Source organism: Rhodamnia argentea, chromosome 8 (genome assembly GCF_020921035.1).
Source record: "Rhodamnia argentea isolate NSW1041297 chromosome 8, ASM2092103v1, whole genome shotgun sequence".
In the NCBI taxonomy this organism is placed as follows: domain Eukaryota; kingdom Viridiplantae; phylum Streptophyta; class Magnoliopsida; order Myrtales; family Myrtaceae; genus Rhodamnia; species Rhodamnia argentea.
The window spans coordinates 337,080-364,032 of record NC_063157.1 but is presented as its reverse complement, the minus strand read 5'-3'; the positions used below and the strand labels follow the sequence as shown (position 1 = coordinate 364,032).

Here is a 26,953-nt window from a genome sequence, read left to right as displayed (position 1 = left end):
GGGGAGAGGAGCTTGTTCCACCACTCCATCCACCTTTCTGGTCTCCTTCTCCTCTTATGTTGATCTCCACCACAACACCATCGACCCCACAACTTCAGTTCATCAACTACCACCAACTGTTTTCTTCATCCTTCCCAAAGCCATGCTCTCTCTCTCTCTCAGCTAAATCAAAACCTGGGGAGACCCCATCACCCTCTGAATATATATAACTCCAACCCCAAGATAGCTAGCCAATGAGCTGAAAAAGAAGTTGGCATCTAGAGAGAGAGAGAGAGAGAGAGAGAGAGAGAGAGAGAGAGTTGCCTCTCACTTTCTAAGGAGCTAACCTTGCCCTCCTGTTATAACCGAATTTCCCTCAACAGGGACATGTCATCTATTTTCCAATCTGGCCCTCGGACTTTTCGCTCAATCTCATTTGAGCCCCTACTTCTTCAATTCTCTCAACAAGCACCATCCGGTCCTCTGCTAATCCTAGGCGTCTGTCTCGATGAAATTAAATCGCTTCATTTCAAGCCGAAATGTTCGCAACTTCAAGAATTATTTGACGATGATCGAGAAATAAGTGAGAGCTGACAACTTGTTTCGCTACGAATCAAAGGACGATATCGGATGCATATTCTACTTGTGATGGACTGATCGAGCCCTCTCGTCAAAGTTCAAAACTCTGTACTAAAAATACAAGTTAGCTGCTTTTGTGATAATCAAAACAAGTCAAGCAATTCCAAACTTAATCAAATCAAGTCCATCGCAACTTGCCTTGTTGATGCAGCTTCCTCCGGAATATTTTCATACTGACAAGCCACACGTGGAACAATTTAAGTGGACAACCTCCTCCTTTGGACTTCCTTTTTCCTTTTTAATGTCTTAAGGGTTAATTAAAGTTAAAATTATTGATGAGAGCTCAAAGCATGTCTTTGTATTCTAGGGAAAGTTCATCTAGATGCTCAGCAAAGGACGGTTTGGCTCCTTGTTTTAAAATTCGGACGACAAAATAGTCAAGTTTTCTCATTATTAGTTTATACATAAGGTGTAATACAAAGTGTCGGCAACAGCCGGGGTCCTAGGAATGGTTTGGAAAAAATACAAAAGAAGAAGAAGAAGAAGAAGATCAGTTGAATAAACAGAGATTTTTTTCTTTCTTTTGTGAGGAAAAATTGAACTCGCGTTAACCAATTACATGGCGACATGATGCAGTCATCTAGCACGCCTAGACACTCCTTTTGAGTGTTGACCTTACCCCATCTTTTATTCTTTCTGCTTTGGTATCCTGCCTTTGTAACCGGTGTCTATGATCCTTGGGACAGAATACATCTGAAATTAAAGTTACAAGATGAAGAAGCATCTAGTGTTAAAAAAAAAAAAAAAGAGTCGATAGAGGAGAGATCTTGAAAGTTAAAATCCCACTGAATCAAACTTGGAATGAGTAGAAGATGCTTGTTCTCCGAGGAATGTACAAGTTTCTTGACATTGGGGGGGTTGGCAAGCTAGTAAGAACTACAGCGATAGAGCCATGCCCTTTTCCTTTTATTGATCTTTTTGCTTGATTACAAGTTTGAAGAGCCGGCCGACTTCGATAGGGATTTAGAAGCTCGGTGCACATGAAATGGTGGGCGGTTGAGTGATTAAACATCAGGGCACTGAATTAGATGACACAATGTGGACCGTAAGGTGCGTGGTTTCAAGTTATTCAAAACAGAAAAGGGACAAAATGGTGGAATGTGAAGTGGCGTCACTTGGGAACAAAAGGCAGAAGAGCTTCACAAGGAGGGGAAGATAGGTTATTGGTGGTGGTGGGTTGGTGGGGGCTTAATCAACTTTTCAAACCTTCGTGCCTCTATACAACGGCATAATCATCACATTCCATGTGCAAATTTTTTTTTATCCGAATGCAAGTGTCAGTTTGGGTCATGTCTTTGATCAGCATAATCCGAGTCTCACGTCTGCCCTGATAATAAATTCAAAGTAAAAGAAACTTATGTCCGAATATTCCTGAAGAACATACAAGAATTTCCATTACATCATCCAGCCGTCTGATATTTTTTTAGGAATTGGCAAAGGTGGATTCTAGTTTCGGCATATAACTGCTGCTTGAGATTGAGATAGAAGACAAGAGATTTGTGGATTTCAGTTCAGATGGAACATCCTCCTCCTATCCATCTCTCTCTCTCTCTCTCTCTCTCTCTCTCCCTCCCCAACAACCGCAATTGGGAAGTTTAAAATAGCCTTAAAGGTTGGATGACCACTAAGAATAATAGAAAGCAATTTACACCTACCACAAAGTAAAGACCAGTGGATATTAGAGGTGCGTTAAGAAGATATGCCATTTTTTACCAGTCACTTGATTTAGAGGTCAGAACACAACAATATCAATAATCCATGCCCCACCATCCCAAATCCGACGGCCTCAGTTACTGGAATCAAATTCTCGCAAGCACCCCCTCTTTTTTTGTCAACTGGAATCTTCCGTCTAACTTTAACAAGCACCTTATCGATCCTTTAATCCAATTCCAACTAAAGTAAAAAGAACGAGATAAGAACCATCATTAGTGCTTCCTCTTTCCTTCTTGTTTTGGCATCCGATCAAGTAATGCTATTCTTCCTCCCAAACCTTTTTATCTCCAAGCCAACCGGTGATACGACAGTCAATAGTCACAACTCATGAGGAGCAGATAGAGATACGGCATTCTGCAAGTGCCTGAGAAAGAGGCTTTTGCTCATTCTCAAGTATTCTTCCATTTCGGTTATTCCGGCATTAGGTTAAACCCGAAATGCACTTTTAAAATTTAACTCCATCTTTTCATTTGTGTACATAAAATTAACGAGGAATGATACATCAAGAAGAACAAGAAGTGGAACATTAAAACGAAATGTTAATAGTAAAATCACAGATGGATGTGCAGCCCATGCAGACACACCCAAAAATAGTACTGTGCAGGTGGATTTTCCATTACCAACATCATAGAGCTTCCGATTTCTGGTGCAATATTTGCAATACCGGAGGCATGTATTGAGGTTATGAGCAATATAAATGAACTTTATTGACAAATGCAAGAATACTTGTAAGGACAGGAACTTTCTCAATGGCTAAATATGAATAAGATGCACGGAAATTGCCATTGCTGCTTATGTGCTAATCATCTATGTTCTTCATATACTCCCTAGAAAGTTTGGTCTCCATTATCAGCTGCTGCTCTTTGAGAAGAGAATACCCAGACTCAAGTAATGCCTCCAGTGTTTGCTGCTCAAACATGCAACTAAACCCATTTAGCCAATGACGAATGCCAAGTTGTATGCATTAACACATTCACTCCCTTAAACAACATATTACTTTAAGTTTAGTGAAGTAAACTGCAACCAAGGCCAACAATAACTCTTACCTTTGGTGGTGTAAACACTGGAAGCTTCTCATCTTTTCTTCGTTTTAGGAGTTTCTTTCCAAGATCTTCAATTCCACCATTATCTTCAACCCACTGTGATCCAAAAGGAGTTACAATTAATAACTCTTGGGCAAGAACTTTTATGTGGAGAAAGAATTTGCCCTTCAGATGTATTTAGTTTCAATCCTAAGCATGAGTCATGCTCGTGAGAAACTATGAGAAAAAACTTGATGTTACTGAATTACCAGCTGTTTAAAAACAACAGCCAACACTCTCTGTGCAAATGATGGGTGGGTCTGCTGTCCAAATACGAGAATATACACAGATATCAATTACCTCAATCATCGAATCACTATGAAAACAAATTGTTGCCGTCTAAAGTATGAGAGGCTCATCATCCACATGAAAATCAACCAAAGCTGGTTTATACATGTCTAGAGCATTAAATGTCTCATAAAGATAAGAAAATAGCAACTCCAAGATCCACTTAAGCTAACTGGCCAGGTTGTCAGAGAATTCCCCACTTCATAGCACAGTACATAGTTCGCGCACAAAATTCACACCTGAATATCCTGGTAATTGGTTTATTTGGGATATAACAGCGATTCAAAGCATATTTGCCACATAGACCAAAGTTCCTCCATCAATAAATTCATACTTACTGGGTAAAGAGCAATGGAACTTACTCGTCGTTGTTCATCATATAAATTCAGAATTCAAAATACGACTGTTCAGTCTCCTCAACTGGACTTGGATTATTTTATACCTTCAAGATCGACCTGTCATAAGTCCGGGACCTAAGAGCTCCATAGAAGTCCAAGGCTGCACAAACAGATAAGAAATTTGAGAGGAGTATGGTGATATCACAGTGTCACAATTATACCAGCTTAATTAACCAAGCTAAAGGATAGTATGCTATAAGATTGTTACCTTGATTAGGAAAGGTATCCACGACGTGTACAACCTCCTTCCTTGAGATGCCGTCTTTCTCATACATTCTTTGAACAATATTTACGATATCTTCATGCGTCGGCTGCCTGTTCATGAAAAAGATATAAACACTTATGTGCCCACTGATAAAGTAATCACCACCAGCATGCAAATATGTAAAAGTAACTAGAGGAAGAGCTGCACCCTAGATTGCAAAAATCATGTACCAGTAAAACTTTTCCATCCTTCCATCACGAATCAAAGGAGCATATATTGTTGAAAAGTCATTCCCAGTAACAATAACAGGGATTCTCTTTGTGACATCTGATTCTCGCCAATCTTGCCCAATGCTTACTCTTGTTGGATTGTCCGACAAATTCATGAGTGTGCCAACTACAATCTGATTATTCACAGTCATTTGAGTATTTCCTGGATGAGGGCACAGCATGTGAGGTCCAGATGGAAGAACCAAGACTAGACATATGTATTTTCTTTGTTTATAAGATGAGAGTCAGGGGACTTAGGATATAGCCCCATAATAAGGCTTAGAGGTAAGCTGAAATTGAACCTGCCTAAATGAACTAGCTTACCAAATCTACCAAGGCCGGCATCAATGTCATTGATCATTAAACAGCTCATTTTACCCTGCATCCACCAAGGAAGTCAAATTAGATTATAGGGATTTGCAAACACTGGTGATGGAACTTCAGAAACAGGAGGCTGGAGTAAATATCCAACAAAAAGGTATTTCAAACACCGACTAGAAGGTTGCATTCCAGTAGAGTGGATTAATGATCTATAATAAACTTCTTGAACTTCAAAGTGCATTCGCAAAGAGCAATTAAGTACAACCAGGCAGGAAGAACTCTTCTATTATTTGGCGTTTCTCTTATGGAATGAGATTATTTTCTGGGCTGTCATCTTCAATTGAAGTGTCATACTCTGTAGGATACAATGTTGTGAGGACGACACTTGTTGGTCCTCACCGAGCACAGCTAGTATGCTATCCCAGAGTAGGATGGCATTAGAATTTTGAAAGTCAAATGCAGCAGTAAAATAAAAACAGACAGGATGTCAGCGAGTAATAGACTAGGTAGCAGGCAGAGAAAAATGAGCAAATAAATAAACCAATCATTTAGCATGGAACTAACATTTAAAAGATGCTGCAAAACAGGTACACAATGACAATTAATGAATAGCAGAAAGGCATTAATCTCCAGACATGGAAAATTGTCATGCCGCATACACAAATGGATAGTGAAAGTGGAAAAGCTTCTAACTTGGTTCTGAACCACTAGAGAAGCTGCTCTGTAGCGTTCACGTATCAATCTTCCCGGTTCTCCTGTTGAGTAAAAAATAATCATGAAGCCATAGAAAGAGCAAAGCTTTGAGAAATCAGCGAAGGAACAACAAGAAGTAACAGTCCTAGTTCGCATGCTAGAACACTAAAGGATAGAAGAAACCATCTCACCAGCTCTCTCTGATTCTAGTTCCCCAGCAGACATGATAATGGGCTCAAGTCCCATCGCCTGAAATATAAGTTCTGTCTGGAATGATTTTCCTTGACCTTTTCCTCCCCAAATACCTGGGAAGTAGAATCATGATTGTTAGAAAAACAGAGAATGGAAGTCAAATTACCCGGCATCGTAGAAGGTCCGCTTCTATATCATCTGAAAAAGAATTGTTATTCACTAATGCACAGTTTTTTTATTCTACATCAGAAACAATGACATTTTTTTACAAAAATTTGATTACAGCGAATTGATAAATAAATAAGTTTAGATTAATTGCAAATCATTTATTAGTAACTGTACATACCAAGGATCAGGGGAACTTTTACATTGAGAAGATGCGCAATGTAGTTCTTGACAATGTGACACACTGCAATATCAGCAGAATGTGTATGAAGAAGATAGAAAGGAAGACAAGAAAGAGGAACACTAGAATGTCAATTAGCATTAATCATTTCTATCCAGGTCAAAGAATGCATTGTTCCTATTTACTAAAGTGCAACAGACAAATGAAGGACAGGATGGTCACCAGGGGGATTCATTTCCACGTGTTGTTCTTAGACCACAAAATCAAGTTTCATGGAACTTACCAACTTTATCCTGTGAAAAAGAGGCGAAACATGTCACAACAAGCAATCTATATTCACGAACAGGATACATAACTTGGAGAGCGGAAGACATGAAGCAAAACATAACATGAATGACCTGCTGTCCATATTTAATGGCAAGACAGCAAGTTGAGAAACTATTAAGACTTAGGCTAAAGTAAATGGTCATAATGCAGTGGCCTCAGAAGATGCAAATATGAATCCATGACAATGTCAAATGCCTCTCCACATAGCCTTATCAATGAGAAGTTACACTATAATACTAGTATAATAAGCCCCATGGATGAACTAAAATAGCAACTAGCGTCAGCCGCAACATTTAGGAAGTAGCATGCAAAAGAAGCTACACAACAGCAAAAGAAGCTACACAACAGCACAAGCCTCGACATTGACAGTTCATAAGCAACTCAATTAAACTTTATCAGAGAGAAAAATAACCAACAACGGGGGACAATAATTTACCATGAATAGAGGAGCGATATAATAATCTCCTTGAAGATACTCAAATGACCTTGTGACCTTCTGCCGGTAATCGAACACAATGTCGGCTGCAACAATCATTGAAAAATCGATTGGCTGATTGTTATCTTGGAAGAGGAGCAAAATTCAGCAACAACTAACTCACTATGTGACACTTTCTTATCAACTTCATTTATCACCTACAGATTACAGACTCTCTTCTTTAAAAGTCTTCCAAATGTGATCATTTCCTGTATAATTTTTTTTCCGTGCAGTCCATACTCCTACGCATACATACACAGAGTCTCATCCTCCAAATTCTCTGGACCAGCCAGAAATTTCTATATTTACAGCATTAATTAATATATACCTTTTGGTCCAACGGATATAGAGCGATCTTAATCAGACACAAAAAAAAAAAAAAAAAAAAAGGAAAAAGATGACAACCTGCTTTGCCGATAGATGCTAGTACAGATGACCTCGACAAATTTCTACATCGTGTGTCGCAGCTGTAATCCAATCTGGAGCAAAATTGAAGGGAGAGAGAGACATACAGTCCGTGCCGAGAAAATCGCCGGCGAAGAGGTCGTCGATGACACCAGCCCTAGCACCAACGGCGATGTTCACGTTGTCGGCCTCCTGGCCTAGCCGGTACAGGTAATCCCTGCCCTCCGCGTCCTTGGCTTCCCAGGACGATTGCTCCGACAGTCTCGTAGGCTTCACTTCGCCGGGCTTGTCGCCGTCGTCGATGCTCTGCGGCTGTGGAGAAGAAGATTTGGAACAGGAGACGGCGAATGAAGAGAGCGATGACGATGGAGCTTTGATCGGAGGCAGTGACGAGGGACTGCAGTGGAAGAGGGATGGTTTGTTGACGACGATGTTGCAGAGCGCCATTTCGGTGGCCACTGAGCTGAGCTGAGCTTCGAAGCGAGGGCGGACGTCGGATCAATCAACGCCGCCTTTTTATCGTTAAGCTTCGGTGTATTTGGCGCCACAAGTTAAACTCTGGTTTTTCTTTTCTTTTTTCCTTTTTTTTTTCAGGGTTGAATTTTGGCATTATTTGAAATTGAAAGTCATAATAATTCATGCATGTTATTAATTAAAGGGAAAATTTCAAATTAGGCCGATATTGTTTCAAATAAAGGCATGATGAAAGTATTTTTACATTTTTTTTTTTTCCTTTTTTTTGCCCATCCTCCTTGCCGGTGGTTGGCAAGGCAAGGGCAGCCCTCGGCTCACTTGGACGAGGCCGGTGAGGGCACCGCTCGCCTTCAAATGCTCCGGGAGTGTGAAAATTACAAAGGGACTCCAATCCATACCGTGCAAGTACTCGAATTGTTTATTCAAGTTACATTCATGATGAAGAGAGGCGAAAGGAAGCACGAAGGCAGTACTCCAGGACACCGATCTTAATTCTATTCATATTATCTATTTAAAGCATGATGAGGGTGTTGTTGCTGCTAAATCAGATCATCCTCGTTGTAGGAAATCCAGTTGATGCCGGCATCCTTCGTCGGGCCGGGAGGGATGTCCTCAATCACCTTCTCTTGGCCCTTGGGACAGTATACGCCGGTCCGTTCATGGGGAACCCAGCATCCACCATCGCTGCTCCCCGCGTGACCTTTGCTCTTCACTTCTTCGCCTTCCAGTTTTGCAGCGTCCCGCACCGTGTCGGCTGAACTCTTTCTGTGGTAGGCTTTTCGGATCAAGGGCCTGCCATTTCGAAAGTTTTATGGTCAACAACAGGAGAGGAACACCTAGTGAAAGAAAGCTTCACTTGCACTCAGATCTAGCTCATCAGAAAGGCTCTACTGGCTGGAAAAGGATCAAAGCTGTTAACATGCGCAACGTTTGTACAATGAGCGAAGCTTGAGAGACTTGCTTGAAGAACATGGAGTTCATGGTCTGTGCTCGTCTGGAGAATGTCCCTGCCATTGCTCAATCTCTTTCAATACCATAGAGAATCATCAGCTGATATAGAAAGGATGAAGAAATGGGCAATGGGTCGTGGGGTTTATCCATTTCTCTCTTTCCAAGGAAGAATCAGTTTTGGTGGGGTTCCATGTCTGCCTTTTGAATCATCATTTTTATGGTTGAAAATGCAGTTTTTCATGAGATTACAAAGAGGGATGTTTGCCCATACTACTCCATTCATCCACGTATGGACTGTTGCCCCTATGTCCTTGGGGCAGCTTGTGGCATTAAATCTGTAATGGTGTGTATCCATATTTGGCCATATCGTGACAAAAGATGAAGAGGGTCTTCAATGTTTTTACGAAACTGAAAAGCATTTAGACCACAACTACTGAATATGGACATTGGACACACCCCACCTTACTCAGATCTTGTCACTAGATACTAGATAGATGCATCTCGCTTGATGCTTAGGATAACTGGACAAGAGGCTAAAGGTCCCTAACTTCCCAAATAGCTAGCATGCGAGTTTTGCCGTGTTGGGGTTCCATCTACATGACAGGAAGTCCCCCGGCCTGTGTTTCGCTTTCGCTTTATATGAGTTAAAGACGCTCACGATAGTCTTTGAGCAGCGACCATGACAAATTCTCATTGATTGTTGCGATCCTCATCCAATGCAGAACAGGTAATAATAGAGCACTTAGGCAAGCGTGGTATGCATTTTGCAACTTGCTATGACATTCTCATTGATTGTTGTGATCCTCATCCAATGCAGAACACATAATAAAAGAGCACATAGGCAAGTGGGGAATGCATTTCGCAACTTTAGCAATCCTCTCAGGTCAAAATAACCCTCATTCTGCAACATATCAAGAACAGCTTGCAGTTTAGAATTTGATTTAGCAGTGTGATTGTTCCTTGATGCTGCTCGCAATGCACTAAATATGGATGTCTCCCCCCTCAGAATAAGAATTGTACTCGAACTATTTAATTTCTCCAGAAAGTTGGCTTAGATATGGTATATTGACATTTCAAGCCTCCAGGCCAATACAACTGATGACAGCCAAAAACCAAGGGTCTGGACATTGCATACTCCAGCACTCATTCGGAAACAGTTCGATACATAAAAGTTACAGTTCACTGATGTAGAAGTTTCGGAGAAGCTTATTCCTCTACATTTTCAGTTTTACGCTCTGCATACATATCATCCTAGTGAGTGAGCAGACTGAAAAATGTAACTATAATGGACCCATAATCAGTGTTGAACAGAATGATAGTGAGCTCTCCCATTCCTACTACGTGATACAATGGCTCAAAAACTCGCCTCCTCCGTTGTAGGACGTCTCAAAAAGTACCGCAGACTATTTGCAAGGACCTGTAAAATCACCAAATGAGGAGATCCCCCTTCATGAAACGAGACGAAAACACAGATTTGTGGGCAATAAAGAAAATACTTAATGTGGTTTGAACAGTCTCACTTTACTTGTACAAAGAAATCTATACTGGCTATGGCAGCATAACTCAAAGTCAACTTCCTTCTTTCTGTCCACTTAGTAACTCAAATCAACCCCTATCTACTCTGGCAGTCCAACTCAAGTAAACTTCAAAGACTAGAACACTATTCTCATGTGAAGATCACACGCACACCTTGGGATCATTCTTATGCACACACTAGGACATAGAAATAAGCAAGCACAGGCCCATTTGTTGTTAGGCCCAAACATACAATCATGCACTCACGGACACAACACACACACGCACGTGAAGATGCCCATGAGACACTCAAAATCCACTAGTCTCGAATGCTTTTCAATATGGGCACAGCCTCTACATTAGCATCATCTTACCTGCTGGAGAGGCTTGATGATGGCTTTGCCCTTGTAGCTGACATGAAATTTTGCCTTAGCCAGCAACCCCTGGTAACAACACCAAGGAAATTGTGAGTTTGCTTTAGTTATGATCACTCAAGGAAATAAAAGTTGAGTGATGATGTGAATGGCAACCTCAGTATCGAACTCTCCTGATTCCACAGCAATGTTGATGTCAGTTATGATCTTCACAAGATCCACCAGTAAGCCAGGACGATCAGCTGACTCCACCAACAGCAAACTGTGACGAGATATATTTTAGGGGTCAACAGACATTTCAATGTCCTCACTTGCAAGACATTGCCTAACTTGGCATAAATAAATGACACCCAACTAGCAAAACAAAGAAAAAGGAGACAAGCCCTACCTTCGATCAGGCCCATCGTCGACAACATTTACGTGCGTGGCTATATCTACATCAACCTGAGGAACACAAAACGACATCATTATAGTCGAGTTACAAGCTCGTGACATAGGCTTCATGTAAATAAATGATGATCAGTGAGAATGTATAATTAGTTTTCTCGGACCCACGAAAAAGTATTATAAAGGATGGAAGAACACACTGTATCAGCACAAAACCTCTGAGTTATCTTCCCGTTAAAGGAGCATAGATCCATGACATTGACGCTGAGTGCAATTATGCCAGGGATCAATCACTATCAATCCAAAACTACATTTAATGCAGTGCAATAGAACCTAGCAGACATCTCTTTTTAACATGCCTGCTGTGTGGGTGGCACAGCTCCAAATGCGACTCCCATTGCTAATTGTGTACTTGACTCCTGAAGCAGCAATAGAACTCTGTCAAAAGCTCATAATATAGGTCCAAAGCTAAATATTAAGCTAGGAAGTGGTTACGATGAACAGAAGCAGATAGTGGAGAAGGGGGTTACCGGGTGATACTGTATGAGATTATTGATAACTGTTAATCGAATAGCCTCTAGCAACTCCGGCTCCTCAACCTTTCTTCCAGTATCACTGCAAGCAAACTCAAGACAAAACCAGTTTACAGAGGGACAGACAATACAAGGTAATAGGAGCTAAGAAGTAAGCCCTATTGTTCTAATTGAGTTAAAAGAAAATAGAAATTCCATTCACATGCATCATATCAGGAATAAAGGATTTTCCCACCTCTCCAGGTAGTAGGTGCCTAGCAAAATGCAATCAAACTTGATTCAAGTACATTTTGGTTGACATGGAGTAGAGAACCATAATATATAAAAAATGGCTAACCAACAATGCCATATTAGTGGCAAATAAAATGGCTATAAGCAGAAGCAGATAACAGAGAGACTAAATTGAAGATTATTCTGAAACATGGACTGAGGGTTTCCATTGTAACTTATGTCAGACAGTTACTATATGATAGCAGGGGTTGACACTGATGCCAGTATAAAAGAAGATCGAAGTATGACAGCCCAAGAAAATTGCCAAGAACTTACGCTTTGGTTATGGCAAACTTGTTGTGCTTCCCTGAAGAATCCAAATATACATTTGCCTTGACAACATTCAGGCCAAGGTTCTTCAATGCATTCATCTACAAGTCAAATACAAAATTTCAATCTCTGAAACATGGGTTTGAGCCTAAATAAACAGGATTAAGCGATTGCCAACAAACGATCATTCCACTAAGAAAAAGGCAGCTGATGGTGCTACACCGTATCAAGGAGAGCTCCGAGGCGATCCCCGAATGTGATCTCCAGAACAGTGGCATCTGGGTCGGAGTCCTGGTCTATGATAACTTTAGGGGTTGGAACAATGTCAGTTTCACTCTGACTTCCATCCTGCCAGTAGCATCGAACTTCCCATCAACAATAAAGCACCGATACCCGGTCGATAATAATAAAGCACCGACACGGATTGACAGCATGATATGGTCAATACCTCCAGAGTAGTAGCAGCTGATGCTTGTCTAATGACTGTTCTTGAAGACGACAATCTATGAGAAAGCAGATAGAGCTAAAACTAAGAAAAATAGGAAATCAATGGCACAATAACTATTCCTACTGGGATAGAATTAGAGCGTGGTTTGCATAATAATGAAGTCACCCATATCGAGCCTACAAGGATAAGCGAGAGAACCTTGTGTCATAAAAAAGATGGAGGAATCAAATCAAAGCAGAACACACTCACCCAAAAAAGGAAAAAAAAGAAAGAAGAAGAAGATAAAGATCAACATAGAACAGTTGAAGTCAATTTCCACAGAGCAGTCCAATACAGCCAAATCACTAGAACCCAACATAAGTCAAGAAAGAAAAAAAGGCGGGTAGTCAAAAATATGATAGAATGGCGCTGGCAAAAATCAGTACTTGAGTGCTTCAAGCATTGCGAAATTCACACAACATAAACTACAACAAGAAGATAAACTAAACCATTTGGCAGTAAACCAAAATCTAGAAGCTCGATGAAAGACAAGCTTAGAACAGAAAACAAGAATTCAAAGGCACAAAAACAAGAAAAAGAAGCCATACCTTTGGCCATGAAGAGGGCAAGAACGCGGGGCCTTCAACCCAGAAGAGGAAAACCCAGCAACCGAAGCGACACTTGATCTGGTGATTTCAAATGCCTTATTAAGACCAGGGAGGGTCGTGGCGAGGCTAGCAGAGGCCATAGCAATAGCCATTTCCACTCACCCAACCCAAGAGAAAGAAAAGATTTTTACTAGAGAAAACTATGCAAAAGATCAAAGGGTGTCACGGTTCCCGAGAGAAAATGAGAATGCGATCCGTTGGTGGAGGGGCAGGAGAGAGCTCTTGCAATATCCGCCATGGGATGGAGATAGAAAGAGATCATCTCCCTATCTATAGGGGAACTGGGCGAGTGTGTGCGCCCCATAAATAATTCCCCTCGCATTTTTAATTGCGCAAACGGGAAAATTGTAGATTGGAAAGAACAAGGAACCAAAACTCTGACGACGATCGCAATTTCTCTCCCATTGTCTGAAAATTTATCTGCGCTCGATTTACTGAGCTGGTGATGGTGTGTGATAGCGACGCGCTTGGCTGAGATTGGACGCTGTGATCTGTCCCGATCGTACGTGTGCGACCCATCCATCCATGAAGTTGACGTTCGCACGTGCTGATAGAGAAACATCATTAAATTTCGTTAACCATCATACTATTTGCACTAATTTCACATAGAGTAACAGATTATTACAAATTTAAGACAAAGATAGACGAACCATTGATTAACCGGACATTCTTGAGTACGATTATAAACCGATAGCTATGTCAAAATTTTGTAATAGCTTCATAACGAGAACACTAGTAATTTGATGATCATTCAACAAAATTCAAATGTCAAAAAAAAAAAAAAACCAATTCTGAATGTCGGATCTAAATTGATAATTTTGACATACAAACAATACTAATAAATCTAGACAATCAATTCTGAATGTAAGTTGGTAACTTGATGAGTTACCAATAAGGCTAATTACTTAAAGAATCTGCCAATTATCTTATATTTGTCAAAAAATAATTAAGCGATTTCTTGTGAACGATATGTTATCACACGACGCGATCACAACTCACCCAAAAACCATTAATCCAAACCATAAAACTCCAAGTGCTAGAGATGGCAAAATAGGTCAAGAACTCATATTTGATCAATATTTCATGGTGGTGAGTCATAAATGGATTCCTTAAATTTTAAAAGTGGGTCATTAAACTGGTTACGTAAAAACTTAATGGATTTCAAATGAGTTTTAAATAGGTCATCAAAGGGTTAGCTAAGAAAACTAAAAAACAAAAATTTAACAATATATATTTAAAAATGTATAAAAAACAATATTCTCTAAACTACATTCATTAGATTTGTATAGCATGAAAATGAATTAAAACGGATTAAATAAATCAATATGTATCAAATCATATTCAACCCTACTCAAACCCGACCTAACTCACCCGTTTGACACCTCTATCAAGTACCTGAGAAAAGATATAATAGCATGATTACAAGGAAAATTGCACCGCCTAAGGTAGAACCATAGAAAGATGATTGGTTTCTTTACATGGGTCTCGCGTCAAACGATCAGTTTTAGATGTTCTAACATTCTGTCAATTCGGAGTCATGCTATCGCGAATGCTGATTTCCCACTTGATAATGAGTACCAGAACGACTGGGAAAGAGGGTTTCAGAAGAGATGGGCAAGGCTCGAATCAATTCGCCGAAGAAGACGAAATGCCATCCGAGGCGGATTCCATTCCATTCTGCTTGGCTCATCAACCCTGTCCAATCTCTACTCAAAAGTGATCCAATACAAGCAGCAAGTCCCTTCAACTCACTTCCACCATCTAAATAATCATCGTGTTGAGGGTTGAAAGTCCGCAGATCACAAAAAACAAGCTAAACAACTTTGGATTCGCGCTGAGGCCATAGCGGCTGGGTCACTTCACCAAAGCGTGACCTGGCGCGAAGCATAGGTTTACTACAAAAGGAATGGATGACAAAATAACAAGCTTTGAGAAGCACGGAATACATTTTCCCAATCCGTGCTCACATACGGGATCCACTCGAATGTACAAAAGCCTGAAGTTCCTTTCCAGCCCGGAACGCCACTGCAATCATCGGAGGTGGAAGGTGGAAGAATAGCATGGCAGCTGTTACACAGACGGACACGGAAGCTGTTGACTATGTTGTGGGCAATGCCACCATCATTAATTAGTTATCATCTGCACATAAGTGACGGAGAATGACCATTATGATCGCATCAGACCTATGCGGTGGAGATGCCTTGAACAATAACTATATATATGTTGGAAAGGACACCCAACACTCCAGGAACTACTCAGGTGCACGTTTCCGAGGACACCAGATTTATTTCCTAAAGAAGCATTCACAGTACCACATCTTCACTCCAATTCAATGAGAAAAACGTATTTCATTTGATGTACGAGGGATGGAGAAAAACATTTTATGCTCACCGTTTGAAGGGTCCATGTGCACAAAAAAACTTGCTGCAACAATGAGATAGCACAGGATAAGCATCAAGCCTTTCAGATAATTTGACTTCCCTTCCTGAAAGAAAGAATGCAAAGTCTGTGGAGTCACAAATCATGATAATCCTATTATCAAGCTGTATGGCCTTACATGCAAATGTCAATTGCACATTTATGCCCTGGACTAAGAATTCAATTAGTAGACCATTTAAATTTAAGTCCCGATTTTATCTGACTAATAGATCAGCTAGCAATGATCTTCAGGAAATTGTACAAAGGAACAGCACAGGAGGTCGGAGGTCCTGCATGTGTATCTCTTTAGACTCTTATTTTTTGTACCCAATTATCATTCTCAATGCTTTAATGTTAGGCTAAATTTCAGCCTAAGGGTGGTAGGGAGGGTCAGAGCATTTAACAATTAAGCCACGCTTAATTTTTTAGATCAATTGGCAAAGCTGGCACAAAACTATACTAATAAAACAACAAATAGAGAATGGGTTTCATACAAAAATACTCGCATTAGTGGATAGAAGAAAACAAGGTAACTCAATAACTAACCTGCAGCATAAATGTCACTACTAGTACAGCTATGAATAGTGTGGCCGTCTCAAATAATTGAAAGTTCAAGTCCATTGGTTTCCCCATCAACCACCCAACAACAACACAGAACGGTATCTGTAATTATCAAAAAAGAAAGATGTCATGGGCACAAACAATAAACTATGGCAACTCCTGCAAATATAAAATTTAGAAGTTTAATAATGAGAACTAAGATACACATTGGTATGGAGAGAGTACCATAAACATTGATATTTGCGTAGATGATCCAATTGCCACTGCAAGTGTAATGTCCTGTAAAAAGTCAGGTGGAATCAATAGGCAGCAAAATAAAATAAAACAAACATTTTTCAAGCAGTGTAATGTCCTGTAAAAAGTTAGCAAGCGGAATCTGTTGTTGGTAAAAGAGAGAAATATTATTATTGAGATCAAAACAAGTATTTATAGGCTCAGGGTGAAGCGTTGTACAATTACATAAATAACCCCAACTTGCTAATACTATAAAATAATAAGTAACAAACCTAACAGAATCTTAGGCAGCAAAATAAAATAAAACAACAAGCAAACTTACAAGCTTATCCTTCACTGCAAACATTATAGCACTTGCATGCTCTGCCGCATTTCCCACAATTGGAAGAAGGATGACACTAATGAACGCAATAGGAATGTTCAATGAATCAGATGCTCCCTGGAAAGAGGAAGAAAAGCTTTCAAATGATGAATGAATCTCCCAGCAAACGAAAACACCACACCAGACTCCACATGATTGCGGACCATAACTTCCTCTCGTCCAATAAGCACCAAATGAGTCGCTAAAGAGGGAATAAACAGAAGGTGAAAGCCCAAGGCCTAAAATCAAATGCAAAGAAAAAATGCTAATCCAAAGGATAAGTTTAGCTACACAGCCTTCTAGCACAGTAAAAATAACTAGACAGATTTGGGAGCCCAGGCTACCTTGTCCTTCCTTCTAGACTAGTTTATGCAATGATTTAATCCCTAGTGTCAGATTGAATGATGACCTAAATATGCTACTGCCAGATATAAAAATAATCCACCTCCTCGGCAAAATAAATGAGATGGCACACTAAGTGCGAGCAGTAGTAGAGGCCCCTCAAAAGACAATACCTCTATTGCATCCACTAGGTAGCCAGACAATACAGACACCCACAGTGTCAAAACAGCTAGCCAACCAATTGCTTCCCACTGGGTTATTTCAGGAGCTTCTTCTTCCTCAGAACCTTCTTCACTGACTCCTTCCTGTCACAAAGGCAAAGAACAATGACAATTAGGATCTCTTTCACTTGAAAGTTCAGTAGAAAGTGAATTAAGTTAATCACACTACAAAAACCGCAACAGTCAATTACATGCCAAATTATCCTGAAAGATTAGAAAAGACACTGACCTCATCAATATTGCAATTGAGGTTGTGTAAACTGTGTTGATGTTTTAGCTGGAAAAAGATGTAGCTTGCATATGCAACGAGCATCACGCAGCTGCTAAACCTTGACAGAGCAAGCTCTGACTTTCCAAAGTGAACCTCAGTGCGTGTGAAGTGGAGAACAGCTGGAAACATTATTCCCATTACTGCCATCAAGAGTAATCCAGAGTTCACCAAGGCAGCGGCCTGTTGCAAAGGTAATCCCCTTAAGTTCAAGCTTAGAGCGTGATACCAACAAGGCATCTATTCTCAACTTCTACATAGATAAACAGAGCAACACCTGAGATCTACCTCATTGAACACCTGAACCTTGTTATAGTGTACAATCCCACCCGTGAAGAAGGCACATCCAAGTACTAAAAGCATGTTAGACAAAATGGAGCCGAGCAATGATTGTTGAACGATCCTTATCATTCCATTCTTCAATGCATAAATTGAAATTATCAATTCTGTGGCGTTTCCAAATGTGGCGTTCAAAAGACCTCCAACTGCAAAATTACAAGAGTTCTCATAAAGATCTAGGAAAAGGATGAAGGTCAATCACACTACAGCTTTCGGAAATGCCGAAATATCAGTCTGAAGTAACGCATATTATAGCCCTTCATCTGAAATGGTTAATGGCTAATACTAACATATATGCAAAATGTGCATGTATATGTATTACATACACACGTACACATCTGTGTGACAATCAAAGCAATTGTTCGTTACTTAAAGATAAGACCCATAGGCAGTCTATATATTTTACAGCACCCACCTATTGACAACCTAATACACATCTGGATCATTTCCGAGACATGCAACTTTAAATGGAAATATCACAAAAGTACTGTAACAAAAGATAAAGACAGCTCTATTACCCGTAGGCCCTGTGTAGAAGGCAAGCTGCCTGCACAAATGACAGTGAACAGCTTATAAGCATCGCCAAAAGCTAAGGGTGGTAAAAGAGCCATTCAGTGCTATTTACTATTTCATGTAATTAGTAATCCGTACTCAGTTGCATAGCCCAACCGCTCTGCGAGAGGTGTGATGCCTAGCATACTTAAGAAGAAGACCACAACCTACATCAAATGAAGTAACTTGAGATCCGATTTCAAGACCAAGATCATCTTGGATTAAACCATGAAGCATGCTTTGCTTTTAAAAGAGATAAAAGGCATATGTAAACAAGCATCAGAAGCTCAAGACAAAGTAAAGATGGTCAGAGCTCTACTTACATGGTTTCCGGTAAGGTAATGAAGCAGTATGGCCAGTGGGCCAAAAGGTAGCAATATATTTATCTTTGCTTTCAGCAAGACAATATAGATACTTCTGAGTGGTCTGATGCTTGATTGCTTATGAATCCATGAGTTCACGACACCCATGTGTGGTGCTAAATGTACTGTCTCAAAATCAAATGGATGAACTTTCCTGGCATTTGGAGATGAATTAAAAGGGATTTCCTCATCAGAATCAAGGTCAGTTCTCCCCTCCATGGGTCCCATCTGCAAGCACAGAATAATCATCAGAATTCTCGAAAATTAAGCTCCTGCACTGAAGTTAAAGATTTCAGCTATACATTCAAGGGAATCTGAACCATGCTCAATCTAATAATAAATTTCCCACGATATGGCATCACCAAGGTGCATTTAAGCCAACTTTTCTAAAGTTCATGCAATGGTATATCAAAGTACGGAACAGCTATAAATAGGAGAAAGCACTCAATAAAGATAAAACTGTAGGCCGCCATATGTCATTGCTCAAGCCAATGCTTCAAAATCTGCTTGCTACCAAATGCCACAGGAATATAACTTGCCACAACAAAAGAGGTCGGCGATGACTCCTTGTTGCAAAAACGAACTGAGTACTCTTCTCCTGGCTATACATGTCTCCCGCCTGAACTATTAGAGGTCCCATAAATGGAGGGTTGGCTGTTGATATATGTATGTTGAGCACCGGGCAAGACTTTTCACCTTTATCAATCCCCACCTTTGATGTTTTGAAGGTTGAACCTCCCCTTGAACTTGACATCAATCTCTTTTGAAGGACAGTAATATAAGCAAGCAGCTGTGAGATGTGTAAATCCCACTCACACCATCCTAGCCAAGATGTGCAAACATAACACCATAATAGCTGCCTGTTTTTCCTACCACTCTGCTGAGGTCAAGAACCCCACGAATAAGTGGCATTAGCTAAAAGCTCAGTAGTTAACTAGGAAAAGAAAACAAGAACCCTTCTCCGGGAACTACAAACCCGCACAATAGATGAAATCGAGTTCCCTTCATATGCCAATTGGCATGATTTGAGCTCTTCACCAACCAAATCAGACGTTTAACCTCTCAGCAAATCGATGCCTCATTTTAAGATCCTTACAATGGCCACACAGTGCGAACATGAGGAAGCTCATTAAACTCACAGGACGTGCGTCAACAGTTGCAAGACAAGTCATACGACACCATAACTGAAAGGAAAAGGAGAGGCCTTTCATGTGAAGATAAGGACAACAAATGAAGAAGCATTCTGAAACTGCAACTTAGCGCTTAAGGGTGGCAAACGGACACGCTCTAAATCGACCAACAGCAGACGAGTAATTTCTCTAGAGAGAGAGAGAGAGAGAGAGAGACCGGGGAGATCAAAAAGCGAATCCGCAAGGCATCAAGCTGGGGACAAATGGGGCCCGGTGACTGAAGAAGAAGAAGTAGATGGGGTTTCTACAAAGGGCAGTTTCAGTTTGCGAGATTGACAATGCTGCAGACATTCGATTGATTTTTCCATTTTGCTTTTTCCGACTGTTGCAGGCAAGAGAAGAGACTGCCTGGGTTCGAGCTCAAAGAGGAAGCTTCCCCCGAAGCTTCCTCCGTCTTCTCCACTCTCTCCGTATCCCAATAATTTTCTTTTCTTAATGTCTCTTTAAGAAGTCGCACGCAAACACAAAAACTGGGACCGTCACTGGGGGCTCCACCACTCCATAGCAGAAGTACAGTGCAATCAAAGTCCTAAATTCACGAAATCTCCCAATCCCATTGGACTTTGGATTCGGGCTTAGGCACGCGACGCCGAAAAGGATAGCCCGACGAAAGAGAGAACAATCAAGTGGGGCGGCCTTGTTCGGACAAGGTGAATCGCGTCGGCAAGTCCGTCAATTAAAAATGGCGTCAAAGTTGGCGAGTTCTCAAAAGCCGTAACCATGGACTTGTCTGAGCCGCCTTCCACTTTCGTCAAAAACTGCCCCTGATTTTTGCACAAGAACTCGAGAAAATTCCGAATGACAAGCAAATGTCCCACGAGAGAAATAGACAAAACACAGCGATGATTTCGAGCCGGGCCAATCCGAAAATGTCAAGCCTTAAAAGATATTTTGGTTTTGGGGGATGGAGAGTGGCCACATCATCCAAGCAAATGGTCGAGGCTTGGGCTTTTTTCCCATATTCGATTGCACGGTACTTGGGCTTCTGGCCCAAAACGCCCCCCAACGATTCCTCACTTTTGATACCCTATGATGTCCTTGTGGAACCCCAGTACTGCAAATCATCTTTCAGATCCAATCATCTTCTGCCAGTGGATCACATCTCTCGGATGCTTTGTCTCACTCATCTTTTCCGATGTTTCGTGCCATGTTTTCACCAAATGGAGAGACACCCATTATTAACGATGTCGCCCTATACTTAATTAGTGGGGGACATGAACGCTTTTTGTGAAATCTCAATTCAACTTCATATGTAATTCTACACATTGACACCACGAAAAAGTCACAAACAGCTTGTAAACATCGACCATGGCCATAAAATCTAAGTAGCTAGCACATGCTTGGGACCTTTTTGCACCACAGTAAGCTGGAAGTGAGAATTGCTCCCTCCTTCTCTTTGCTTCAGCCTTATCCGTACTGCTTACAAAGAGGGAGGTTTTAAAGAAGCGATTCATCTCTAAAATGACCATCTCGCACCTGGACCTTATCTCTTTGAGTTCCCCTTTGGTCGTGTATCTTCCATAAATGATTCCCGGTGCATTTATCTCTTTATCGTCTAAATTTTCCCCTAATGACCGTTCGCATGGGCATACGGAGAGATTATTAGACGTGCAACGGAGTTTTTTTCTCCCGATCCAATACAAAGATCATAACATGAATTAACATGCATGATCCGTCATCCCTGGCATCCCGTATCGGCCTCACAGAAGGTGCGGGTGCCGTGGAGCTCGAGCCCCACCCAACAGCAGCACCCTGCATCAGACACCGGACGCAGGTCGCGCGACCCCGAATCTCTGCAACTTTCCCATCAAAACGTGATGACAGACTCTCGTGGTCTAGATTCAAAGAGATTCTCACATGGGATCGTGCCGCTCCTTTAAGATCCTCAACAACAAAATTCACTGAAATCCCATCAACCATTCTGTGAGCCTCAATGCTTAGAGCTAAATAATGCGAAACTGAGGGGGAAAAAAGTGAACTTTTCATGATTCTTGTATCTGAGAAATGGGCAATGCCTCTTATAGCAATGTCGCCGGATATGTCGTCGCAGAATAAGCTGCCAATTGATTCTGATTCCCAATTGATTCTTCCCAACTAAAAGTAGAAACTCTACAATCTACACTGAAACCCAAATCCGAAACTTTATAATAGAAACCAAGCAAATTCGACATTTTTATGTCCCAAAGAAGAAAAGGGAGAGAAGACAGAGACGCCCTCCAAAGTCCGAGGTCAGAGCGTGCGGGGTGGAGGTAGAAGCCGATGCAGATTGGGAGGGTCGTTGCCGTTCCGCGAGACGAACGGGTGCTTCAGCAGCTTCTCCGCCGTCCACCTCCTCGACGGGTCCCTCTGCAAGCAGCACGCCACGAAATGCCTGAACTCCGGCGACGCGCTAGGCGGCGCCTGCGGCGGCTCCGCCATGCATATGGCGCAGAAGAGGCTGGACCAGTCGCCCGCGACCCCGAAGGGGAACCTCCCCAGGTAGACCTCCAGCACGCTGACCCCGAGGCTCCATATGTCCCCCGCGTACCCGTCGTAGGAGCCCTTGTTTATATCGGTGTCGATCCTCTCGGGGCTCATGTACGCGATGGTGCCCACCGAGGAATTGCAGTCCATGGTCTGAGAGAGCAATCGGCTCACCCCGAAATCGGCGATCTTGACCTGGTTCTTGGAGTTGATCAACAAATTGGAGGGCTTTATGTCTCGATGCACGATCTTGCGGGAGTGGAGGTAATGGAGGCCCTTGAGGATCTGGTGGGCGATGCGGGAGAGGCGGTGCTCGTCGCCTATGTGGGCCCCGTGGAGGGAGCCGCCGTCCATGTACTCGAGGAGCAGGTGGATCTCGCCGGCGGCGGTGCCGTGGCGGTCGAACATGTCGTGGCAGCGGACGACGTTGGGGTCGTCGACGTCGCGGAGGATCTGGACCTCGCGGCGGATCTGGCGGAGGACGTCCCCCTCGTGGTGGTCGCCGTGGATGACCTTGAGGGCGTAGAGGCGGCCGGTGGGGCGGTGAGCGACCTTGTAGACGGTGCCGCCGTTGCCGCTGCCGATCCGGCTGAGGCGGTCGAGGTCGGAGAAGTCGAGCTGGAGGGGGCGGCCGGCGGAGGTGGAGGGGGCGGAGGCGGAGTGGGGAGGGAGTGGGAGGGGTAGGGGGAGGGGGGGGGGACGGCGAGGTTGGTGTTGCGCTGGGGGAGAGGGAGGGTGAGGTCGGATCGCCGGCGAGAGCGGTGGCTAGCGGTGTTGGAGGCGCCGGGTGGGGGTTGGACCGGTCTCATGACTCAGTAAGTAACAGTGATCAAAACCTTCCTTCTCCTTCTGTGTCTTGCTCTTCTGGTTTGAGCTTAAAAACGAAAGGAAAAGGTGAAAAGGGTGAGGACGATCTATTCATATATATACGGTGAGTTCCTGCTCCTCCTCCTCCTCCTCCTCCTCCTTTGTATGAACAAGAGTAAGCACGAGTTGTCAAAAAGTCAAAAGCGCGACGTATCTCCCATTGTCCATTTTCTTGCTTTTCAGGATGGAACAATGGGAAAAAGAGGGAGGGAGAATCAAACGGGGTTTGATCTGATCTGATCTGATCTGATCTGATGTCGTCGTGAATTCTGTGTGTATGTGTACTTATACAGTCGAGAAGTTGAAGAAGGAGGGGAGGGGGGAGCGACGCGGTTCAACGGGGTGGCGTGATTGAACCGGTGCGACTCTTCTGCCATTTGCGTCTGCGTTTGCGTCAGTAAAAAAGCCCAACGCTCCTCCTCCCTATCCCACATCTCTGCTCCTTCCTTCCTATTTCTCTGAGATCGACTTTGTGTTGCTGAAATGTCAGAATAATTTAGAAATTATTGAGTGATGATTTTTCATGAATAACTTATTGCTGAGCAAAGGATTGCGCCATCTGAATTCGAGCATAACATCGACAAAGCGGAACCCCGTACAATTAAGGATCTTGATCTGGAGTCGAATCATTTGAGAATGACCCGCTCGTCTTGCTCGTTACCTTGTGGAGTAAACAAACAACTCATGAACTATCTAACTATTCGACCTATTTTCATAAGTTGAGGATGCACTCATGCATGTCATCTAAGTTAGAGCTATTTTGAAAATCAATAATCAACCTTGAATACTACTTCATAACATATTAAGACTCCTTTCGAATGTTGAAAAGGTTCGAGCGAGCACGTCAAACAATCGATTAAAGAACGAGGTCGTGGAAATATCCGACTTTGTGGCATGAAATCCCAACCTGGCGCCGCCGGAGAGATGGTCCTCGCCACCAAAGAGAGGGTCCCATGTGGAGGAGAGGCGGTGGTTGTAGAAAAAACTCGATTCTCCTCGTGTCTACTCTCAAGAGAGAAAGAGAGAGAGATCCTATTCTCGTCTATCTCACTCCCTTTTCTCTGATTTTTTTATCCAATCCTATACTCCCTATATCTCCATAAAACACAGGATATCCTATTCCGGCTAATATTTTGATGACCAAACGCAGCCTTAAAACTCAATGCCTGGTAAATTCTATTTCGAGATGGTAACATCGGAGGGATCAAATTTTACCGCGACTCCATACGAGATACATCTGGAAATACCATAAATAAAATAAAAAAGTGAGGTTAATGGTCTGGTTTCATTCGGGTAACGCTAGCTTTTGGAGAAAATTTTAACCCCGTTTTCTCTCCCCCAACAAAGCTCCCAATAATTGGAGGACCGTAAAAAAGCATGACGTTGTCAAATTCCAGCAGAAGAGGAGGCAACTGATGTTTCCGAAAGGCAGAGACGGGGTCAAATTCAAAGGGTCGACCCCGTTATGGAGGACTTCCGCCGCGTGCGTGTGCCTTTGACAGCGTTTTCTTCCCACCAAGTCTATCCCAATTCACTACTAATAACGGGAGATTAACACATGGAGTTCTCGTTGATTGATTGTATTTCTTGGTTATGGAAATTGACTTAGTCTCATGCCTTAAATCTATGTACCCACTTGATGTTCGCCCTCTTATTTTATACTCCAAGCCACCCCACAACATTTCCCTTGATCCTGTTCAATATGTCTTGCGGTCGCTTCGCAAACCCCTCCAACCATGGCCCTCTTTGAATGAGTCAAAGACGATACGGCTCGAACTTGATTTTCGAAATTTCAAATTTAACCTTAAGCTTGAACATGAGACGATTAGTTGAAACGCCATTCATTTACCATTTAAGGGACCCCTGGGAATTCGCTCCAACGCTAGATTCTAGAATCGCAAGCCGTTTGAGGCCCCAAAAAAAAATCTAGGATGGTGTTTTCTAAGTACCAAATGAAAGTATCCGAAAATTTTCGAAACATCCAATTAGTTTTTGCCGAATGTGGCATAATGAGGAGTTGACCTGTTCATAAATAGGATGAACCTAGAATACTACGGTCTCGTGTTAGCCACTAATAAGGCCTCGTTTGGAAGACAGGATATAACTAACGGTACGGTGGAGGGTGTGATTTGCTTTCGGGACTGTGTTGATGTTGATGATGACAGGCCTCGGCAATGTCGACGAAGTTTTATCAAGAAAAGGTAGGCGAAAAGGAATCAGATGGCGTCGTCGTTTAGTGATGACAAGAAGACGAGGCTCGGGAGAACTTGACGTTGCAGGACATTCGACGATGGTGGATCGAGGGAGAGGAACCGAGCCACCTTCCCCTGGAAAATCCAATCTTTCATCTTTTGTTTTCGTTTTTTTTTTCCCTCTTACTCTCTCGTGTGTGTGCATCTCGGACTCCTTGGAGAACTGTCGAAAGAGTTGTGGGCCCCCGGGTTATGTCGCCGGCGCCTGGCGTGAAGGCAAAGGCGCTGTTGACGGGGGTTAAGAGCAGCAGATTTCTGCCTCCGTAGAGCAATTACCAAACACTGGACACCATATTACGAATCTAACTGGTGTTCTATCCGATCTTTATCCTATTGTACACAATCTTGATGATTAAGCGTAGCCTAATATCCGGTCGAGTCCCTAGCTCAACCGGTTCATTGACCATATCCTATTTCCGGACCGATATGACATGCCTTGTCAACTCCCTATATCTCTTTCTACCAAGAAAAAAAAAAACCCTATTTCTCTATAAAAGTTTGTGGGTCCCCTAAGTTGAAATGAGCAAATCGCATCCGGAGCCATAATTAATGAGGCTCCTGGAAATGTTTCCAAATCAAGATGTTATCTCCGAGAGGACAGAGGCTGCGGGGTCCAGGCCTCATGCCGCGTATCGAACACGACGTTGTTCGCGTTGGGTGGATTCCCATCGATCGAGCATACGGCGAATCCGATAATTACAACATGTAAGAGCATCCGATAATTGTAATATGTAATAAGAGCCGGGAGGAGGAAATGTCCGATTTATCCTCCGCGAGATCCCCGTGCACGTGTTCGAAGCAAAACGATTTGGGGGTTGGGGGGGACTTGACAAGGTGTCTTGATTCTCACGTCAACGGGGAGTCCCTCTTCTTCCTCGCACCTTCGCAATCGCACCATCCTGGAAGGGGAGTCAAATCTCAATCGAGAAGTCAGCTCCATCTGCCTCCCTCCTCCTTCTCCTTCTCCTTCGTCTTCTTCTACAATTGAAAAACGAAAAAGACGCGTATCGGTCGGTCGAACGAACGCCGTTACATTTTACATTACGTCGAATCGAAATCGGAGTCAGTCGTCGATTTTTTTTGTATATATTTATCCCAAAGGGAGATTTATTATTTTATCCCATGACACGTCGAAGACTCGTTCCCCGACCCCGCATCATTTCGAGTCTGATCACATGCAATCATCTCCTCCTTTTAATATCGGCTTTCCCAAGTCACTATTAATTTGACGTAGCCAACCTTTTGACAAGGAAAAAGCAACAAAAAAAAAAATAAAAATAAATTGTAAATCTATTGCATTGCATTGGTACCAATTCAATACT

The 26,953-nt window shown here is 42.3% G+C and overlaps 5 protein-coding genes and 1 pseudogene across 7 annotated transcripts in view; all 6 read right to left on the bottom strand.

Moving 5' to 3' along the window:
* LOC115755832 (nudix hydrolase 3) overlaps nucleotides 1-302 on the bottom strand; it is a 36,953-nt gene extending 36,651 nt beyond the window's left edge. Inside the window, exon 1 of the mRNA XM_030695387.2 lies at nucleotides 282-302. The gene's annotated coding sequence lies outside the window, so the exon portion shown is untranslated. The remainder of the gene's footprint in view (nucleotides 1-281) is intronic.
* A 2,711-nt stretch (nucleotides 303-3,013) lies between these two features.
* Nucleotides 3,014-7,859, bottom strand: LOC115755857 (ribulose bisphosphate carboxylase/oxygenase activase, chloroplastic). Its single transcript, XM_030695426.2, has 12 exons — nucleotides 7,440-7,859; nucleotides 6,889-6,974; nucleotides 6,409-6,418; nucleotides 6,126-6,188; nucleotides 5,779-5,892; nucleotides 5,588-5,649; nucleotides 4,898-4,952; nucleotides 4,535-4,736; nucleotides 4,308-4,414; nucleotides 4,144-4,199; nucleotides 3,378-3,470; nucleotides 3,014-3,238 (listed from the first exon to the last, which is right to left on the bottom strand). The coding sequence occupies exons 1-12, from the start codon at nucleotides 7,777-7,779 to the stop codon at nucleotides 3,131-3,133; spliced, it is 1,296 nt and encodes a 431-aa protein (XP_030551286.1). The 5' UTR covers nucleotides 7,780-7,859; the 3' UTR covers nucleotides 3,014-3,130.
* Nucleotides 7,860-8,290: 431 nt separating this feature from the next.
* On the bottom strand, nucleotides 8,291-8,851 carry LOC115755869. Its single transcript, XM_030695443.2, has 2 exons — nucleotides 8,768-8,851; nucleotides 8,291-8,598 (listed from the first exon to the last, which is right to left on the bottom strand). The coding sequence occupies exons 1-2, from the start codon at nucleotides 8,818-8,820 to the stop codon at nucleotides 8,346-8,348; spliced, it is 306 nt and encodes a 101-aa protein (XP_030551303.1). The 5' UTR covers nucleotides 8,821-8,851; the 3' UTR covers nucleotides 8,291-8,345.
* A 926-nt stretch (nucleotides 8,852-9,777) lies between these two features.
* Nucleotides 9,778-13,535, bottom strand: LOC115755865 (ACT domain-containing protein ACR11). 2 transcript variants are annotated; one of them, XM_030695438.2, is made up of 11 exons: nucleotides 13,142-13,535; nucleotides 12,555-12,609; nucleotides 12,329-12,454; nucleotides 12,113-12,207; nucleotides 11,564-11,648; nucleotides 11,393-11,452; nucleotides 11,035-11,090; nucleotides 10,803-10,908; nucleotides 10,647-10,715; nucleotides 10,105-10,174; nucleotides 9,778-10,074 (listed from the first exon to the last, which is right to left on the bottom strand). In XM_030695438.2, exons 1-10 carry the CDS (start codon nucleotides 13,291-13,293, stop codon nucleotides 10,112-10,114), a joined length of 867 nt encoding a protein of 288 aa, XP_030551298.1. In that variant the 5' UTR covers nucleotides 13,294-13,535; the 3' UTR covers nucleotides 9,778-10,074; nucleotides 10,105-10,111. The 2 variants fall into 2 exon arrangements, with proteins under 2 accessions (XP_030551298.1, XP_030551297.1); XM_030695437.2 differs by having other exon boundaries at nucleotides 9,778-10,174; nucleotides 13,142-13,533.
* Nucleotides 13,536-14,822: 1,287 nt separating this feature from the next.
* Nucleotides 14,823-20,524, bottom strand: LOC115755856 (vacuolar cation/proton exchanger 3-like). Of its 2 annotated transcripts, XM_048283620.1 has the most exons (12): nucleotides 20,191-20,524; nucleotides 18,821-19,096; nucleotides 18,597-18,664; nucleotides 18,464-18,492; nucleotides 17,895-18,091; nucleotides 17,567-17,789; nucleotides 17,291-17,424; nucleotides 16,737-16,853; nucleotides 16,406-16,459; nucleotides 16,166-16,282; nucleotides 15,593-15,686; nucleotides 14,823-15,340 (listed from the first exon to the last, which is right to left on the bottom strand). In XM_048283620.1, the coding sequence occupies exons 2-12, from the start codon at nucleotides 19,085-19,087 to the stop codon at nucleotides 15,330-15,332; spliced, it is 1,311 nt and encodes a 436-aa protein (XP_048139577.1). In that variant the 5' UTR covers nucleotides 19,088-19,096; nucleotides 20,191-20,524; the 3' UTR covers nucleotides 14,823-15,329. The 2 variants fall into 2 exon arrangements, with proteins under 2 accessions (XP_048139577.1, XP_048139576.1); XM_048283619.1 differs by lacking the exon at nucleotides 20,191-20,524 and having other exon boundaries at nucleotides 17,291-17,422; nucleotides 17,568-17,789; nucleotides 18,821-20,163.
* Nucleotides 20,525-22,010: 1,486 nt separating this feature from the next.
* Nucleotides 22,011-23,419, bottom strand: LOC115755862 (annotated as a pseudogene).
* Between the last annotated feature and the right edge of the window lie 3,534 nt (nucleotides 23,420-26,953).

Excerpts from the sequence above, each read along its gene's own strand:
- LOC115755857 (XM_030695426.2), bottom strand. The coding sequence starts at position 7,779 with ATGGCGCTCTGCAACATCGTCGTCAACAAACCATCCCTCTTCCACTGC. Across the intron at positions 6,975-7,439 it reads CGATTTTCTCGGCACGGACT|CCGACATTGTGTTCGATTAC; the intron begins GTATGTCTCTCT and ends TGATTGTTGCAG. Across the intron at positions 3,471-4,143 it reads ATGACAGGTCGATCTTGAAG|TGGGTTGAAGATAATGGTGG; the intron begins GTATAAAATAAT and ends TTTGGATCACAG.
- LOC115755869 (XM_030695443.2), bottom strand. The coding sequence starts at position 8,820 with ATGGCAGGGACATTCTCCAGACGAGCACAGACCATGAACTCCATGTTC. Across the intron at positions 8,599-8,767 it reads ATGAACTCCATGTTCTTCAA|GCCCTTGATCCGAAAAGCCT; the intron begins GCAAGTCTCTCA and ends TCGAAATGGCAG.
- LOC115755865 (XM_030695438.2), bottom strand. The coding sequence starts at position 13,293 with ATGGCTATTGCTATGGCCTCTGCTAGCCTCGCCACGACCCTCCCTGGT. Across the intron at positions 12,455-12,554 it reads CAGCTGCTACTACTCTGGAG|GATGGAAGTCAGAGTGAAAC; the intron begins GTATTGACCATA and ends TGCTACTGGCAG. Across the intron at positions 10,716-10,802 it reads CAGGAGAGTTCGATACTGAG|GGGTTGCTGGCTAAGGCAAA; the intron begins GTTGCCATTCAC and ends TGTTGTTACCAG.
- LOC115755856 (XM_048283619.1), bottom strand. The coding sequence starts at position 19,108 with ATGATTATTCTGTGCTTGCAGATGGGACCCATGGAGGGGAGAACTGAC. Across the intron at positions 17,790-17,894 it reads AGGTTCAGGTGTTCAATGAG|GCCGCTGCCTTGGTGAACTC; the intron begins GTAGATCTCAGG and ends CCTTTGCAACAG. Across the intron at positions 16,854-17,290 it reads ACCTAGTGGATGCAATAGAG|GGAGCATCTGATTCATTGAA; the intron begins GTATTGTCTTTT and ends TCCTCTTTCCAG.